Genomic DNA, 18,682 nt, shown 5'->3' with positions numbered 1-18,682 from the left:
GCCTGGTAAAAATCAGCAGAGCTGCCCAGCCAACCCCAGCTCAGACCATCTACCACCCAGCTACTACCCCCACCAATTGATATGTGATTCATAACAAATGATTACTGTTTTAAGCCACTATGTTTCAGAATTGTTTGTTACACAGGAAGAGCTGATCTAGACATAAGGCAACAAGAAATAAACTTCACTTATATCTGATATTGCCAGTAAAGAATTTTCCTCTTTATCTGTCCCTTATCCATGAAGTCTGGACTACTCTTGGGTCTACTCTACTTGTCCCTTTCAGGAACCATTAGGAAAACTCCTTTAAAACCACTCTCCTCCTCTGCATTCAGATCTCAGTGAAGCTTCTGTTGTTTTGCAGAACAATGCAAATATAACTACCGCCACTGCAATTCAGACAAGCAGAACTGTGATAAGCAAGACCATTACTGAGGAATATCAGAGCAGGTCACCAGCTGTCTTTTGTGTATGACAGAATAAGAAGTTGCCTGAGAAGAACTAATCTTGAGGAAAAAGAGCATTAATAACTCAACACTAGTGCAACAACAATGCCAATAATCATAGTTATTGGGAGCAAGGGTAGAGAAACCAGAAGGTAAATGTAATTTTTTTCTTCACAAGTTAACATTTTATTTAAATATTTTTTTGAAGAATGACATAATAAACATCTTTATTCTTACCACATTTTCTTAAAATTTGTTTTCTACTAAAACAAGTATTATAGAAAAAGTTAAAGTCCCATTTGATAACCACCCTTAGTTTCATTCCTTTCTCTTCTCAGATATCATAATCATTATTATGAGTTTGATGTGAATGAATCTTCGGGCCTTGATCTTTAGTGAGTATAATATTTACTACAACATAGTGTTAGCCAAAGAGTTATTTTCTTGTGTGGTCCTCAAGGGCTTATGTATAGGTCCAAGAAAAAGACAAGATATAAACAAAAATTGAAAGAGCTAGTTTTAAGGAAAAAAAAATATAAGACATTGGGAGAATGTATGATACAAAGGAGCATTAGTACAATGATATACGGCCAAGGGAAAATGATAAGACACCAAAGAGAGACAGTAATACTGCCAATAGCAGAACCATCAGCAGCCCGCCCTCAGCTTCAGTGGAATGTGGCAACTAAAGCTGTTGATAGTGAACAGAACAGTTTTCTTGAGTAGATGTCAACTATTTCATCAGTAGCTGTAGTGAGAGGCACCATTAACTATATTAGAAAGGGAAGCCTTGGGCATGGTCATTAGTACACTCAATAGGGGCCTAGCAGCTGAAGAAAGATAATGGAAACCACCAAAGTTAGTGCAGGCTGAAAGAATTAGATACCTCCTGAGGACTTTCAGAAATTTTGAAGAGATCTAGAGCTTAGGGCAGAGTAGGAGCTAACCACTGAAATACTGTTTATTACACTTAATATTATATAATTCACAGTGTCTATTAAAGTATTAACAATAAATAAGATAACTGCCTAGGGAAAGAATACTTGCTTTGGTATGAGACCCTAACAGATTATATCCTAGGAAAAGAGATATAAATTATACTCATTTCAGTCAGCTTAATGGCCAGAAAACCTGAACTCTTGGTCTCAGATTGCTAGCACCTTCAAATCCCAGTAGCAAGTAAAAGAAAATCCTTCCTGATGGAAAATAACATCACCGTAGGCTTCAAATTATTGCTATAGATAATTTTTCAAATATACTGTTTAGTAAACAATCAGTGATAATAAAGCAAAATTCTTGTTTTTAGCCTAGATAGAATATCTGGTTTGGGAATATCCTTCCCACTACAAGTACTGTAAAACTGGATAAAATAGATAAAGCAACTACTTTCAGGGAGAAGATATCAGGCAGCATAGGACCATAATTTTGGAGATAAAGGGAACCCATCAGGTGAACCCCATGATTCTCAGCTCTCTTCCTACCATATAATTTCCTGACAAATAGTACCTAGAACACTGAAGTACAAGCAGAGTATGGTGGTCCTGCTGAGCTGAGGTACAAGAGATCAGATTTTGGAGCAGCTAAACTCACTGAAATCACCAGGGGAGGGTATGGTATGGAGAGAAGGGAAATAAAGAAAGAACCCCAGAATTCTAGAATTCTCTGAGGGACCTTGTAAGTCTGGGCTTAGAGGTTGATAGAACACAAATATCTACCAAATCTTTCTCACTCATTCTGAGTCACCAAAGCATTAAAATATCCGGGGATACAAGAAAACTGTATTATTAACTTTACATAAAGATCAACAACTTCAGTACCTGAAAATAATATTGCACTGTATCTTAACTAACTGGAATTTAAATAAAAACTTAAAAAATTAACAACTTATTTGATAAACAAAACTTAAGGTTTTGATGGCCTACCTGTAGATCTTTCACATTTGGAAAAGGAATTCCTATTGTTATGACAGCACGGGCATTGTCATCTGAGAAATCCAGGCCCTCGCTCACTTTCCCACGACAAACTGCTACCAAGAGGGCTCCGTCTTAAGCAACAAAAAATAAAGATTTTAAAAAGCACACTCAAAATTCCCTGAAACTGCTTATTCCTGTCATTTTGAAAAGATCTAGTTAAGTAATAGCAAATTTAACATAATCAAAATAAAAAACTATGATGACATAAAGTTTTAAAAGGGAAACAATACTACATTTCTGTGCAATATGGTACTAAACGAATTTACAAACTGTGTATCTCCCAAATAACTTACAAAGAAAAGTCATATTGGAGTACCATTAACTTATAGATGAACTGAGCAATTGTGCACCAACTGTTTTATCTTTAAAAAGGTAAAATTGCAATCATTACTTTTACCACCAGAATATAAAGTTCTCAGAATGATTTAAACAACTCTAGTTTGGGCAGCCTGGGTGGCTCAGCAGTTTAGCATTGCCTTCAGCCCAGGGCATGATCCTGGAAACTCAGGATCGAGTCCCACATTGGGCTTCCTGCATGGAGCCTGCTTGTGTCTCTGCCTCTCTCTCTCTCTCTCTCTCTTGAATAAATAAATTCTTTAAGAAAGAAAAAAAAAACTCTTTAGTTTGTACTACATATCATATTGAATCAATATTATATTGGAAAGCATTTAAAACACACACAGAACACTCTGTCTATAATCTTATTATACTGACAATATTGACAATTATGTTATAGAATCTTTAAGATGGTACACTGTTCATAAGTTATTACTATTAGCTCTTCCTAGCAAACTTTTTACAGACATTCTCTAAATTTGAAATTGAGACTTCAGTTCTGTTTTGAAAACTCAAATTTACCTTATGTAATAAAATGTAAACATAAAGTACATTATTTGCATCAAAATTTAGGGTTTGTCTGGCTAGTAAGGAAGATATTTATGCATACTCCATCCACCCTCTTTCATAAAACATTTTAGGTAGTATAAGAAAGACTATACTGTCTTCCTGATCTGAATATATGTATATATATATATATTTTAAATATTTTTTATTTATTTATTCATGAAAGACACACACACACACACACACACGCACACACACACACACACACACACACAGAGGCAGAGACGCAGGCAGAGGGAGAAGCAGGCTCCACGCAGGGAGCCCGATGCGGGACTCGATCTGGGGTCTCCAGGACCACGCCTTGGGCTGAAGGCGGCGCTAAACCGCTGAGCCACCCGGGCTGCCCTATATATCTGTTTCTTAAAGTTGAACTCAGCCAGCTGAACTGGCCAAATGAAAATATTCATAGAACAACTCCAAATAAAAGAGTTTCTTCAATTTATTTTCTTTTCACACAGATTTTAAAGTATTATTTTTCTCTTAAGTGCAATTCATTTGAAAAGATTCATAAACAGAATTCTGACAGAATCTTCTTACCTTATGACAAAAAATATTTTTTCATTGACCAGCTGATAATTTCCAATTACCTTTCTCTCCTTTGTACTTGACTGCATCATAGTACACTTGCAATAATTCATCAAAATCAGTTTTTTCTCCTCCTTGTGGTTCTACAATGACTGTCTTCACCAATTCTAGATTATGCCATAAACCCGTGTAGAGCCAACGTTCTTTTAACTTTTCTAGTAACTGAAAAGGAGAAAGAAAAAAATGAACTTTTTTTGTGTGTGTCCAAATGAACAAACTTATTGTGGTTTGTTGAAAGAATATAACTACAACATGACTATGGCAAGCAAATTAATCTCTCAGCATTTTACTTTTCTCATCTATAAAATGAGAAAAACAAGAGTATGTCATAGAATTCTTATTGGATTAAATTCATTAACTGATTTAGATGACTCTGAATGATGCCTAGCACCTAATAAGAGAAGCATAAAAGTTTACTGCTACTGCTGCTGCTACCATATCTATTACTACTACTGCTGCTGCTGCTACTATGATTGCTATCTTGGGGTTTCGAAAGCAGAAAAAAAAATGACTTCTGTCAAAGTTGATAAATTTCAAGTTATCTCTTTAAACCTTAAGTGAAATTCTTTAATATTCTTACCTAAAGGTTCTTTACTTTTTTTTTTTTTTTTTTAAGTAGGCTCCATGCCCAGCCTGGAGCCCAATGCAGAACTTGAACTCACAAGCCTGAGATCAAGACCTAAGCTGAGATCAAGAGTCAGACCCTTAATTGACTGAGGCACCCAGGAGCCCCAACTAAAGATTTTTTATTGAAGATTCTTTTTTTTTAAGGTTTTTATTTATTTATCCACGAGAGACACACACACAGAGAGAGAGAGAGAGAGAGAGAGAGAGGCAGAGACACAGGAGGAGGGAGAAGCAGGCTCCATGCTGGGAGCCCGACTTGGGACTCGATCTGGGGACTCCAGGATCGTGCCCTGGGCCAAAGGCAGGCGCTAAACCGCTGAGCCACCCAGGGATCCCCTGAAGTATTCTTTTTAAGAAGCCAGAAAATCAAACAGTAAATGCAAAGAAAGTAGAAGTTAACAATAAACTCTTAAGAGCTGAAATGCAACAACAAAAGCCAGTACTAGAGATTATTATGATTTAAATGTACCTGTTTTACCTACTTGTTCTATGCAAAGAGTTCTATACAATGTGGACCAGCTATTATAATGTAGGTAAGCAAGAGGACATTACCCCAAATTCTCTAGAAAACAGAAACTAATTTTTATAAGATGGTTTATTTCCTCAGAATTTCACCCTTATCTATTTGATTTTTTATAAAGATTTGTATTTGTTTATTTGAGAGAGAGAGAGGATATACACACGTGTGTGGGTAGGGTTGGGCAGACAGAGTGGGAGAGAAAGCAGCAGAATCCCAGCAGAGCTGGACAGGCTGATCCCAGGAAACTGAGATCATGACCTGAGCTGAAATCAAGATTCCCACACTTAACCAAGTAAGCCACCCAGATGCCCCCCATCACCCTTATCTATTTTCAGAAATAAATTTAATAAGATCATAAGACAAAATTTTTATCACTCCTATGGTGTAAATATTTATGTCTCCTCAAAATTCACACGTTGAACTCCTAATCCCCAAAGATGATGGTACTATGAAATGTGCCCTTTGGGAAGTGATTAGGTCATGAGTTTAGAGCTTTCACGAATGAGATGAGCGCTCTTATGAAAGGGATCCCACAGAGCTATCTTGCTCCCTCTACCATATGAGACACAGCCAAAAGACCCTGGCTACTAATCAGGAAGAAGGCTGTCATCCAACCTGATCTTGGGACTTCCAGCCTCCAGTGGTGTGAGAAATAAATTTTTGTTGTTTATAAACTACCAAGTCTGTGGTATTTTGTTACAGCAGCCAAAACACTAAAAAAATCACTAATTTGTAACACATCTCATTGTATGTTATACAGCGATCAAGGTAGCCTGACTAATAAAAAGAAAAATTCTCTTTATTATCATGTTATTAGGAAAAAAAAAAAAACCAAACATGTAGAACATGTAGGGTAATCATTAATCTAAAAGTCTTTTTAAGATTAATGACTTGAGTGCCTCAAAGGTTGGCTATTAAAATTTGCTTTTTAATATGCACTATTATTAATTAGTCTCTCATCAGTGTTAGGAAGTTTGAAAACCTTGTAACAGTATTCAGAGCTATGCTGTATATGGGAGAGTCATACTGAGTCTTCAATTGAAAAGATAAGACTACTATAAAGTTGATAATGTTCAGAATAATATATTAATCTCTTTAAGTTTCTCTACTGAATAACCAGTTTAGAAGAGGGTATAAATATCCTTAGGATTTAAACAATGTAAAATGTGTTGTGGTTTTGTAAAATTGTTAATACTTAATGGAATTTAATCCAATGATACACTGTTTTCTGTCATCTGAAAACATAGATAGCAGTTCATATATGATTCCTTGAACGTGAGATAATAATTGTCAGAACAATAGGTTTTTAACATTAAAAATCTGGAGGAACACCTCTCACTTTACTAGAGGAAAATCATTAAGTTGGTAATTCCAAAATATATCCCATAATATCTATTTAACAAGGCAAGTTTGAGAAATAACAAAGAAATTGGTTCAATATACATTTAGCCCCAAAGAAACTCCCATTATATAGAAAAGAATTCAGAATATCAAAGAGTTATATATGACTTAGAAAGCATCTAAAAGTTTAAAAAATTTCAAAGCAGGTTTATGTGTAAAATTCCAAAATTTGTTATAATGAATGAAGAAAAAACAGCCTATCTATTGACTTTTTGGATTCTAAGAACTTAAAAATTTTATGGACAATGAAAACAGCCACAGATTTGTAAATAAATCATAAATATTACAATTAAAAGTACAATGTGCATTATGTCACTCACTTCAGGGAACTTTTATGGCAAATAGAAAACAAACTGTCATATATTACTAGGTCTTTAAAAAAATTATCTACAAAGTAAGGCTGTTAAAGTTTGTTGATCTATCTGAATGAACTTTTAGCTGTAAAGATCTTTAATTCTATTAAAATTTAAAAACTGAATCATTAGTATGTAATATTTATATATAAGATTATAATTCAGAGAATAGAACAAAAAGGAGAAAGGTGGGACACTCAAAGACAGGTTATTTTTTTCCTAGCTTGGCATTAGAGCTGAAAAACTTTATTGTTGATATAAATTTTATAACTAGGACAAAATTTTTTCCCTAAATAGAAATGATTCAAATTTGCCCTAATTGAAAAGAATCATTTTAGTTATCCATTCATAGCTAAGAAGTTATTAAACTATTTTTTCCAGAAAAATTGTATGCAGTTTAACACCTATTTGCCCTTTCAAATTGCCATTACATACCATAGCATGCATGTATTCATTCATTCATTCATTCACTTATAAGTTGGTTCCATGCCAGTGTGGAGTCCTACACAGGGCTTAAACTCGTGATCCCAAAACCAAGACCTGAGCTGAAATCAAGAGTTGGCTGCTTAACCAACTGAGCCACCCAGGTGCCTCTGCCATACCATACAAAGCAATTCCTGAGAAATATTTTAGGCAACTCAGGCGAAGCTGAGGCAGATAAGAGACAAATAATAGATCATAACTAGAGAGCTCTTAGTCAGAAATTGGAGGGGGGGAAAGAAGATATTCGCTTTTCATTTGTATCTATTTTTAATAAATGTTGGCAAGAATATGGATAATTGGAACTCTCATACACTGCAGTGAAAATATAAAATGGTGCAAGTGCCTTGGAAAGAAGTCAGGCAGTTCTTCAAAAGGTTAAACATAGAGCTACCATATGGCCCAGCAATTACACTCATAATTAAATACCCAAGAGAAATGAAAACATGTCTAAACAAAAACTTGTGCATAGATGTTCATAGCAGCATTATTCATAATATCCCTAAGTAGAAACAACCCAAATATTTTCCAATTGATTAATAGATAAATAAAACATGGTATATTTGTGCAGTGGAATATTATTCAGCCATAAAAATGAAGTACTGACACATGTTATAACATGGATGAACCTTGAAAACAGTATACAGTTGACCCTTGAGCAACACAGGTTTTAACTGTGTGAGTCCACTTATAAACAGATTTTAATACAGTACAATGCCACGTATGCATTTTCTCCTCCTTATGATTTTCTCTAGCTTATTGTTAAGTATATAGTATAAATATCAGAAAGGGAGACAGAACATGAGAGACTCCTAACTCTGGGAAACGAACAAGGGGTGGTAGAAAGGGAGGTGGGTGGGGGGTGGGGGTGACTGGGTGATGGGCAGTGAGGGGGGCACTTGATGGGATGAGCACTGGGTGTTATTCTATATGTTGGCAAATTGAACACCAATAAAAAATAAATTTAAAAAAGTATATAGTATAAAATACATATAACATATAAAACGTGTTAATCAACTGTTTATGGTAACACTGATAACAATAAGGCTTCTGGCAAACAGTAGGTTATTAGTAGTTAAGTTTTGGGGGAACCAAAAGTTACAGAGTTCTGACTGTGCAGGGGATTAGTGTGACACGAAAGATCACATATTGTATAATTCCATTTATATTAAGTCCCAGAATAGGCTAATGCATAGAGACATAAAGTAAATTATAAGTTGTCTAGGGCTGGGGAAGGGAGAAAGTCTGGGGGGAAATGGGGAGTGATTACTAATGTGTATGGAGTGATAAAAATGTTCAAATATAGTTGCAGAACTTTGTGAATTGAATAAAAACCACTGAACTTATATTTTAAATGAGTGACCTATATGCAAATTGTATCACAATAAAGATGTTATATTGAGAAAATGATAAATGGGATACAGAACTTCCAAACAACTATGGGGAAAAATGAGAAAATAAGTAGAAAATAAGTCCAAATATGCCCAGAATTAAAGCAAACACAAATTAATTTAACTCATTTGTTAAGACTGAGACACTCATATTGTTTGGAAAAAAGGAAGAGAGGTAGGCAGGGAAGGAAGAGGTGGAGAGAAAAAGAAAAAATCATCTATATGTTGACCAACAGAAACACTTAAAAATAAGCCATACAGAAATCTTAAAATGAATATACGGAAAAAGAAATGCAAGGCATATACCAAAAGAAATCAGGTATAACACAGTCATAAAAAATGGACTTCAAAGCAAAAAGTTTCATAAGAAACAGATATATATTCCATATACTTAAAAAGTGCATCCACTAAAAAGATGTGAAAAGGTAACAGTCATGAATCTTTATGCACTTTAAACACAGTTTCAAGATACATAAAAGAAAAGCTGACAAGAAATATAAGGATAAACTTATCAATTCCCTAAATACTATAGAGGATTTTGATGTACCTCTCTCTTATATATCTTATCTCTATCTACAGTTGAGTCAGACAAAATTAGCAAGGATACAGAAGACTGAAGTTTATAAGAATCATCAACCTTGCTCTAGGGTAACTGGGTGGCTCAGTCAGTTAAATGTCTGACTCTTGATTTTGGCTCAGGACAGGTGCTCCAGGTCATGGGATGAAGCCCCAGCTCAAGATTTTCTCTCCTCCTCCAACTGCCCTTCCATTGAGCTCTCTCTCTCTCTCTCGCAAAAAAAAAAAAAAAAAAAAAAAAAAGAAAGAAAGAAAGAAAAAAAAAGAAACAAGAAAGAAAGAAAGAAAAGAGGAAAAAAAGAATCATCAACCTTGTTCTCATAGAGAACTTGATGCTGATGCTGCCTGAAAATAGAGGATTTTTTCAAACATGAAACTATGTGTGTTAAGTCACAAAGAATATATCAATTTTTTAAAATCTGGAATTATACAGATTCACTAGAAATGCATATTAACAGAAAGGCCTTCTATACTAAAAAAAATTTATCTACATAGAAATAAAAAATTTTCCATTTTTTTGGGGAACAATTTCTAGGTTTCAAGAGGGAAACAAAATGTGGCACCTGGGTGGCTCAGTCAGTTAAGCATCTGCCTTTAGTTCAGATCATGATCCTGAGCCCTGGTATCAAGCCTTGTTTTGGGCTCTCTACTCAAGGGGGAGCTCGCTTTACTCCGTCTCCTCCCTGCTTATGCTCTCTCTCTCTCCCAAACAAATAAAATCTTAAAAAAAAAAAAAAAAAAAAAGAGGGAAATAAAATGGAAAAAAAATTACTTAAAAACATCTTGGCTATGCTAAGTCTTTTCCATATAAATTTTAAAATCAGCTTCTCAATTTCTACAAAAATGTCAATAGCAACATTACTTTAACAGCAGAACATAAAAACAAAAACATTAGAAATAACCAGAAATATTTACTAACAGTAATATGTGAACTATCTCATGGTCATACAATGGATTATAATAAGCAATAAAAATAATTGGCACTTCTACCATGGATTAGGGAAAAAAGCATGTGGCAGAAAATTATATATAATATCCTGCCATTTTTAAAAAATTAAAAAAAAACAAAATTAAGAAACATTGTTTAGAAGTATATATTTATTAGGGAATATGTATCTATGTGGTAAAGCCACTTTTAAAAAATGAACAGTAGGGCAGCCCCGGTGGCCCAGCGGTTTAGCGCCGCCTTCAGCCTGGGGTGTGATCCTGGAGACCTGGGATTGAGTCCCACTTCAGGCTCCCTGTATGGAGCCTGCTTCTCCCTCTGCCTGTGTCTCTGCCTCTCTCTCTCTCTCTCTCTCTCTGTCATGAATAAATAAATAAAATTTAAAAAAAAAAACGGTAATCACAAACTTCAGGACAATGATTAACACTATTGGAATAGGTAAAGGGATGGGATTGGCAAGAAGCATCCACATAGCTTTAAAAGTAATATTCAGTTCTTAAATGACAGTTTTGATGTTTTCATTTTATTAATATATTCCATAACTCACATATATATATTACATGTGCTCTTATGTAAGTATGAAATATATTACATCATGATTGTGAAAATGGAGTAAGATGGATTTCTTTTGAATGTTTTTAGTAATACCAGGGCAGTGGGGATGGAGGGTGAAGATAAGAAAAGAAACAACAACAATAAACATATTTAGCTTGTACAATGTGCCAGAAACATCAAACATCTAAGGATAAAGCAGGGAACACCACAGAAAAGATAACCTACCTTCATGGCACTTACATTCTAGTGAGAGAATATTACATTCCTAAAGATGCAGAATAAATATGGCCTGAAACTCCAAAATTTGTATCTACAACCCCAGTTGCTCCTTTATGTGCTATATTCATAAGTGTGGTCAAATTCACCAGTTAGGTATCTCAAAGGTACCTGAAATGTCTCATATGAGACACTTGAAATGTTTCATATGAGACTAAATTTATAACATTTCAGTGTTTGTTATTTCAATAAAGGATATCACCTTTCACTGAGCTGCCTTTGCTAGAACACTGAGTCATCCTTAACAATTCCCTCTTCCCTTCATTCTCCATGTATAACCCATTACCAACCTTCTTAATTTTTGTCTTCTATCTCTCTATATCCAAAGCCACCACCCCAGCCCAAGCCATTAAAATCTCTTGAAAAACGACTCCAATAATCTTTTAACTGGATTTCCTGCTTCTTTTTTATCACTCTTAGGTCTTTACATTTTAGCCAGAGAATATTTTCAAAACACAAATTTTACCACACCATCTGCTCACATCTCCATTTTAAAAATTCAGTAAGTGTGCATCAACAAACCCTCCTTGCCCTCATGGAAACATTGATTCAACAACAATACATGGACCAATTACTTTTGTGAGAAATCTGGAAAATAGTTAAGAGGCTCTTGCCCCTAGAAGAGTATGAAACCAGCTGCATAGAAGGGGAAAATTCGTGGCACCATTTGCCTTAGTCCCCCTCCTCTGCTCAGCATGGTGTGACTCAGGGAAAACTTCCAATACCTGGCTTTTCCCTGAGGAGGGACAGGGAAGACTGAAACATACATTCAATGTCCTGACTATTAGGGGAGCTACCCAGGGGACTGGTTTCTGTCTTGCCTAAATCTAAGTACTGACAGGAAATAGTCCTGAGATGGGGGCCGCTGAGCACAAAGGCTAAAGTTTAGACTAGAATACATTCACTAACCATCGTCTCTTACCCTGGCTCAGGTCTTAATTAGGGGGAGAAACCCTCCAATTCCCAATTTCTCCAGGGAATGGAAACTGTTGAACTGTATATTCAATGTTGCACTTTTTCAGGAAGCTGACTGGAGGACTGGTGATTTCTGTGTCACTTGTCTCAGAGCACTGACAAGAGCCAGCATACCCTAGATGCCAGGGAGCCACTGAGAACAAAAGACAGCTAGGTAGCTTGGTGCCACTGCAGAGGACTCACAGTATAGCAGACAAACCAATATAGTTTGGTAGTCTCTACCCTGGATGGGGAGAAGAGAATAATGGACTATGTTCTACAACATTCCAGTTGGCACTGCTCTAAGGGACTGGTTTCTGTCTTGCCTGACTCAGAGCGTTGATGGGACCTGACATACTCTAAAGGCCTGGGGGCTGCTGAAAACAAAAGAGAGCTGGATAGCTTATAGCACTCCAGAGAACTGTAGTACCACAGACAAAACTCAGAGGGAGCAAGTGATTATGAGCTCTTAAAAAAAAAAAAAAAAAAAAAAAAAAAGGAAAAATCCCTCTAATTAGGAATTTACACATGAGTCTAGAGAAGATACATTCACAGGAAACGTTTGGAGGTCCCCAGAATCTGCGGGACAAAGCCAGTCCATAAGAGACAGTTTTTAAAATATGAGTAGGTATAAAAGGAACAAAATAAACTCCAGGAACCAACTATAAAGAAATGGAAGAGGGGCACTTGGATGGCTCAACTGGCTAAACGTCTGCCTTCAGCTAAGGTCATGACCACAGGGTCCTGGGATCAAGCCCTGAATCAGGCTCTTTGCTCAGGGGGGCATCTGCTTCTCCTTCTCACTCTCCCCCCTATGCTCTCTCTCACTTTCTTTCTCAAATATTTTTTTTAAAAAATGGTACATGAATTACCTACCAAAGAATTCAAAATAACCATCACAAAGATACTCAGCGAGCTTAGGAAAGTGATACATAGAATTTGAAAAGAGATAGAAAATATAAAAGAGAACCAAACAGAAATTTTGGAGCTGAAGAAAACAATAACTGAACTGAAAAATTCACTGAAGAGTTTCAACAGCAGACCTGATCAAGATAAAGAATCCATGAACTTCAAGACAGGTCATTCAAAATTATCCAGAGAAGTAAAAAGGAAAAAGAATGAAAAAGAGTGAATAAAGCAGAGAGTACTTATAGGATACCATCAAGTACACAAGTATATACATATGAGACTCTCAGAAGGAGTAAAAAGTGAGAAGGCAAAAACTTTCCAAATCAGGAGTAGGGGTAGAAAACAGACATCCAGCTTCAAGAAGCCAAACAGCAAATAGGATGAAATCAAAGAAGATCACATTGAGATACATTATTAATAAATGTGTCAAAAGTCAGAGACAGTGGCACCTGGGTGGCTGAGGAATTGAGTGTCTGCCTTTGGCTCAGGTCATGATCCCAGGGTCCTAGGATCAAGTCCTGCATCAGGTTCCCCACAGGGAGCCTGCTTATCCCTCTGCTTATGTCTCTAATGAATAAATAAAATCTTTAAAAAAAAAAAAAAAGAATTTTTTGAAAGCAAAAGCAAAGCAGAACCCCCATAAATCTACGAGTGAATTTCTCAGCAGAAATCTTGTAGATGCTAAAATGATATACATGAAGTGCTAAAAGAAAAAAACTACCAGCCAAAACCATAATATTCAGTAAAAAAATGAAGGTGAGATAAAGATTTCCCTAAGAATAAGAAAAACTGAGTAAGTTTGGTTCCCCTAGACCTGCTTCATAAGAAGTGTTAAAGAGAGTCATTCAAGTTGAAATAAAAATGCTAGACAGCAACACAAAACAAAAAAAAAAAAATGAATTCTCAGTGAAGAACTGTTAGAGACCAAGATATAATATATTGAGAAAAGTGCCAACTCATGAAGATGTTATTATAAACACATAAACGCCTAAGAACAGAGCTCTAAAACACATGAAAGAAAAACAGAATAAAATAGAAAATAAACAGTTCTACAATAACAGTAAGTTTTAATACTCCAATTTCAATAATGAACAAAACAACCATACAGAAGTTCAATAGGAAAAAAAGGATTTGAGAAACACTGTGAGAGCACTCAGGTGGTCAGTTGGTTAAGGATCTGATTCCTAAGTTCGGTTTAGGTCTTGCTCCCAGGCTAGAGAGACAGAGCCCTACATTGGGCTCTGTACTCAGAGGGGAGTCCGCTTGGAATTCTCGCTCTCCTTTTCCCTCTGCCACTCCCACTGCATGCTTTCTCTCTCTCTAAAATCAAACAATCTTTTTGAAAAAAAGAAAAACAATATAAACGAACTGACCTAACACACACACACACACACACAACACCCCACTCAACAAAATAAATACACAGTCTTCTCAAGTACACATGGAACATTCTCTATGGTAGACCATAGGTTAGGTCACAATATAAGTCATAATAAATTTTAAAGGGATTGAGTAGTTTTTCTGACAATCAGGAAATGAAACTAGAAATCAATAACATAAGGAAAATTGAAAAACACGCACATAGGTGGAGACTGAATAATACAGTCTTAAACAACCAGTAGATCAAACTAGAAATCACAAAAGAAATTAGAAAAAAAATCTTCAGACACATGAAAACAAAAATACACACATATTAAAACTTATGAGATACAGTGAAAAAAAGTACGACAAAAGATATTTATAGCTGTAAATGCATAATTAAAAAGAAAAGTTCAAATTAATCTTAACTATACAACTTAAGAAACTAGAAAATAGCAAATTAAACCAAAAACTAGCAGAAGGAAAGAAGAAATAAAGGGTAGAGCTAAATAAATGAACTAGAGAATAGAAAAAAAAATAGAAAACTGAGAGGTGGTTCTTTGAAGATCAACAAAATTGACAAATCTTTGGTAGACTAAGAAAAAAAAGAAGATTCAATGATTAAAACCACAAAAGTGGAGACATACTATCAACTTTAAAAGAAATAAAAAGATTATAAGACAATACTATAAACCAATGTATACCACTAAATTGGATAATGTGGATGTAAAGAATAAATTCTTAGAAACATAATCTATGAAAACTGAATCATGAAGAAAAAGAAAATCTAAATAGACCTTAACAAATAAGGAGATTGAATCAATAATCAAAATCCTCCAACAAAAAGAGCTCTGGATCAGATATCTTCACTGGGGAATTCCATCAAACATTTAAAGAATTAATATAAAAAAAGAATTAATACCAATCTTCCTCACTCTCCCCAAAACTGAAGAGAACACTTCCTAACTCATTCTATTGGCTAGCATTACTTTATACCAAAGGCAGACAAAGATACCACAAGGAAAGAAAGCTACAAATATCCCTTATAAATATTGATGCAAAAATCCTCAATACCAGCAAACAAAATTCAGCAACATACTGGGGCAGCCTGGGTGGCTCAGTGGTTTAGTGCCACCTTCAGCCCAGGGCATGATTCTGGGGCCCCAGGATCAAGTCCCACATTGGGCTCCCTGCATGGAGCCTGCTTCTCCCTCTGCCTGTGTCTCTGCCTCTCTCGTGAATAAATAAATAAAATCTTAAAAAAAAAATTCAGCAACATACTAAAAGTATAAGGGTGCCTAGGTGACTCAGTTGGTTAAGCATCTGCCTTCAGCTCAGGTTATGATCCCAGGGTCCTGAGAGTAAGCCCCATGTCAGGATCCCTGCTCAGTGGGGAGTCTGCTTCTCCTTCTCCCTGCTTTTGCTTTTTTTCTCATTCTCTCTCTCTTTCAAATAAATATTTTAAATTCTTAAAAAGTGTAAAAGTATTATATATCATGACCAATTGGGATTTACCCCTACAACAGAAGGGTTGTTCAACGCATAAAAAAAATCTATCAATGTAATATATTACATTGGTGGAATGGAGGGAAAAAAGCCACATGATCATCTCAATTGAGGTAGGAAAGCATTTGACAAAATTTAACACATTTTCATGATAAAAACTCTCAAATTAGGAATGGGAGAAAATTTCCCAAACATATTAAAGATCTTTTATGAAAAGCTCACACCTAACATCAAACTCAAATGGTGAACAACTCAAAGCTTCCCCCAAAATCAGAAAACAAGATAAGAATGCCTGACTTTGCCACTTCAATTAAACAGAACAATTAGGCAAAAATAAATAAATAAATAAATAAATAAATAAATAAATGGTATTCAAATTGGAAAAAAAGAAGTAAAACTATCTCTGTTCACAGCTGATATGATCTTACATCTAGAGAATACACATCAACTCTCCCCTCCAAAAAACCCTGTTAAAGCTAATAAATGAAATCAGCAAAGTTGCATGATATAAAATCAACATCCAAAAATTTGTTTCATTTTTATATGCTAACAATAAACAACCATAAAAGGAAATGAAAACAATTCCATTCACAGTAGCATCAAAAAGAGTGCTCACTTTAGCAACACATACATATTAACATCAAAAAGAATAAAACACTCAGGAATAAATTTAACCAAAGACTTGTATACTGAAAACCACAAAACACTGCTGAAAGAAATTAAAGAAATATAAATAAATGAGAAAATATGCCATATTCATGGATTGGAAGACTTACTATTGTTAACATGACAATTACTGCCTCCAAAGTAATTTATACGGGGCAGCCAGGGTGGCTCAGTGCCTACCTTAGTAGGTTTAGTGCCTACCTTCGGCCCAGGACATGATCCTGGAGACCCAGGATCAAGGCCCATGTCGGGCTCCCTGCATGGAGCCTGCTTCTCCCTCTGCCTGTGTCTCTGCCTTTCTCCTTCTCTGTGTGTCTCTAATGAATAAATAAGTAAAATCTTAAAAAAATAAAAAATAAAAAAAAGGTAACTTATATTCAGTGCAATCCCTACCAAAATTCCAATTATTTTTTTTCCAGAAATAGAAAAACCCACTCTAAAATTCATATGGAATCAGAAGGAGCCTCAGAGAGACAAACAATCTTGGAAAAACAAAACAAAACATTTCAGGGCTCACATTTACTAATTTCAAAACTTAATACAAAGCAACAGCAATCAAATATTGCAATACTGGCTTAAGGTCAGATATATAAACCAATGGAATAGAAAAGGGAGCCCAGAAATAAGCCCTTGCATATACAGTCAACTGATTTTCAATCAGGATACTAAGACCATTCAATGGGGAATGGGCAGTCTGTTCAACAAATGATGTTGGGAAAGGGGATATCCACATACAAAAAATGAAGTTAGGACTTGCCTATACCATGTACAAAATAACTCAAAATTACAAAAACCTAAATGTAAGACCTATAACTATAAAACTATTAGATGAAAACACAGGTCAAAATCTTCATATACTGGATTTAACAATTTTTTTAGATATGACATCAAAAGCATAGGTAACAGCAGAATATAGATGAACTGAACTTCATCTAAATTTAAAAACTTTTGTGCATCAAAAGATACCATCAAGTAAGTGAAAAGATAATCCACGGATAGGAGAAAATATTTGCAATTCATTTATCTGATAGGAAACTAATAACCAGATAATATAAAGAACTCCTACAATACAAAAACAATCCAATTTGAAAAGTGGACAAAAAACTTGAATAGACATTTCTTCAAAGATACACAGAGGACAAATAAGCACATGAAAAAAAGGACAACTTCACTAATCATTAGGGAAACGCAAATCAGAACGAGACACCATCTCACATCCATTAGGATGGCTACTATAAAACAAACGAACCAATCAATGAACACAAAACCTCAGAAAAAGGTGTTGGCAAAGATGTAGAGAAACTGTTAACTCTGTACACTGCTGGTGGGAATGTAAAGTGGTACAACCACTGTAGAAAAATCTGGCAGTTCCTCAAAAAGTTTATAAAACAAAATTACCATATACTTCAACAATTCCACTCACGAGCCTATCACCAAAAAGTGAAGGCAAACACTCAAATGGATAGTTGTACACCTATGTTCATGGCAGCATTACTCACAATAACTGTAAGGTGGAAACGACACAAACATCCATCAACAGATGAATGAATAAACGAAGTAATAGATACATACAATGTAATATTCAACCATAAAAAAGAATGAAATTGTGATTGTGTGTTACAATGTAGATAAATCCTGAAAACAGGATAAGGGCAATAAGGCAGATGCAAAAGGACAAATATATTATGATTCCATTTTTATGAGATACCCAGAATAGACAAATTCACAGACAAAGTAAGTAGGAGTTGCCAAGGTCTGGGGAGAGGAGAAAATGAAGAGTTATAGTTTAATGGGTACAGAGTTTGTAGATTTGGAATAAAAGTATTTTGAAAATAGTAATGATGGTTGTACAATATTGTAAATGTACTTAATGACATGGAATTGTATACTTTAAAAGTAGTTAAACAGTAAATTGTATATGTTTTTAACCACCATTTTAAAAATTGAATAAAATAAACCCACACATGCACAAAAACAAATACTATATAATAGTGTAAATGAATAAATTAGTAACACATGTATCAACAAGGATGAACATAAATCTACAGATATTGAGTTTTAAAAGCAAATTACTGGGGCAGTTAAGTGCCTGACAAGATCTTGATTTCAGTTCAGGTCATGATCTCAAGAGTTGTGAGCCTGAGCCTGACATCTAACTCCACGTTTAACAGGCAGTCTGCTTGAGATTCTCTCTCCCTCTCTCCTCTGCCCCTCTCCCTCTGCTCACATATGCCCTCACTAATATATAAATAATTA

At 35.2% G+C, this 18,682-nt stretch overlaps 1 protein-coding gene across 1 annotated transcript in view; it reads right to left on the bottom strand.

Moving 5' to 3' along the window:
• BRIP1 (BRCA1 interacting helicase 1) overlaps positions 1-18,682 on the bottom strand; it is a 184,281-nt gene that overhangs the window by 51,729 nt on the left and 113,870 nt on the right. Inside the window, exons 15-16 of the mRNA XM_055325293.1 lie at positions 3,910-4,069; positions 2,369-2,490 (exon numbers count right to left, since the gene is read on the bottom strand). Coding sequence (XP_055181268.1) covers positions 2,369-2,490; positions 3,910-4,069 — 282 coding nt within the window. The remainder of the gene's footprint in view (positions 1-2,368; positions 2,491-3,909; positions 4,070-18,682) is intronic.

This window comes from Nyctereutes procyonoides, unplaced genomic scaffold (assembly GCF_905146905.1).
Source record: "Nyctereutes procyonoides isolate TBG_1078 unplaced genomic scaffold, NYPRO_anot_genome, whole genome shotgun sequence".
Classification (NCBI taxonomy): Eukaryota; Metazoa; Chordata; class Mammalia; order Carnivora; family Canidae; genus Nyctereutes; species Nyctereutes procyonoides.
This window is presented reverse-complemented; position numbering and strand designations above follow the sequence as displayed.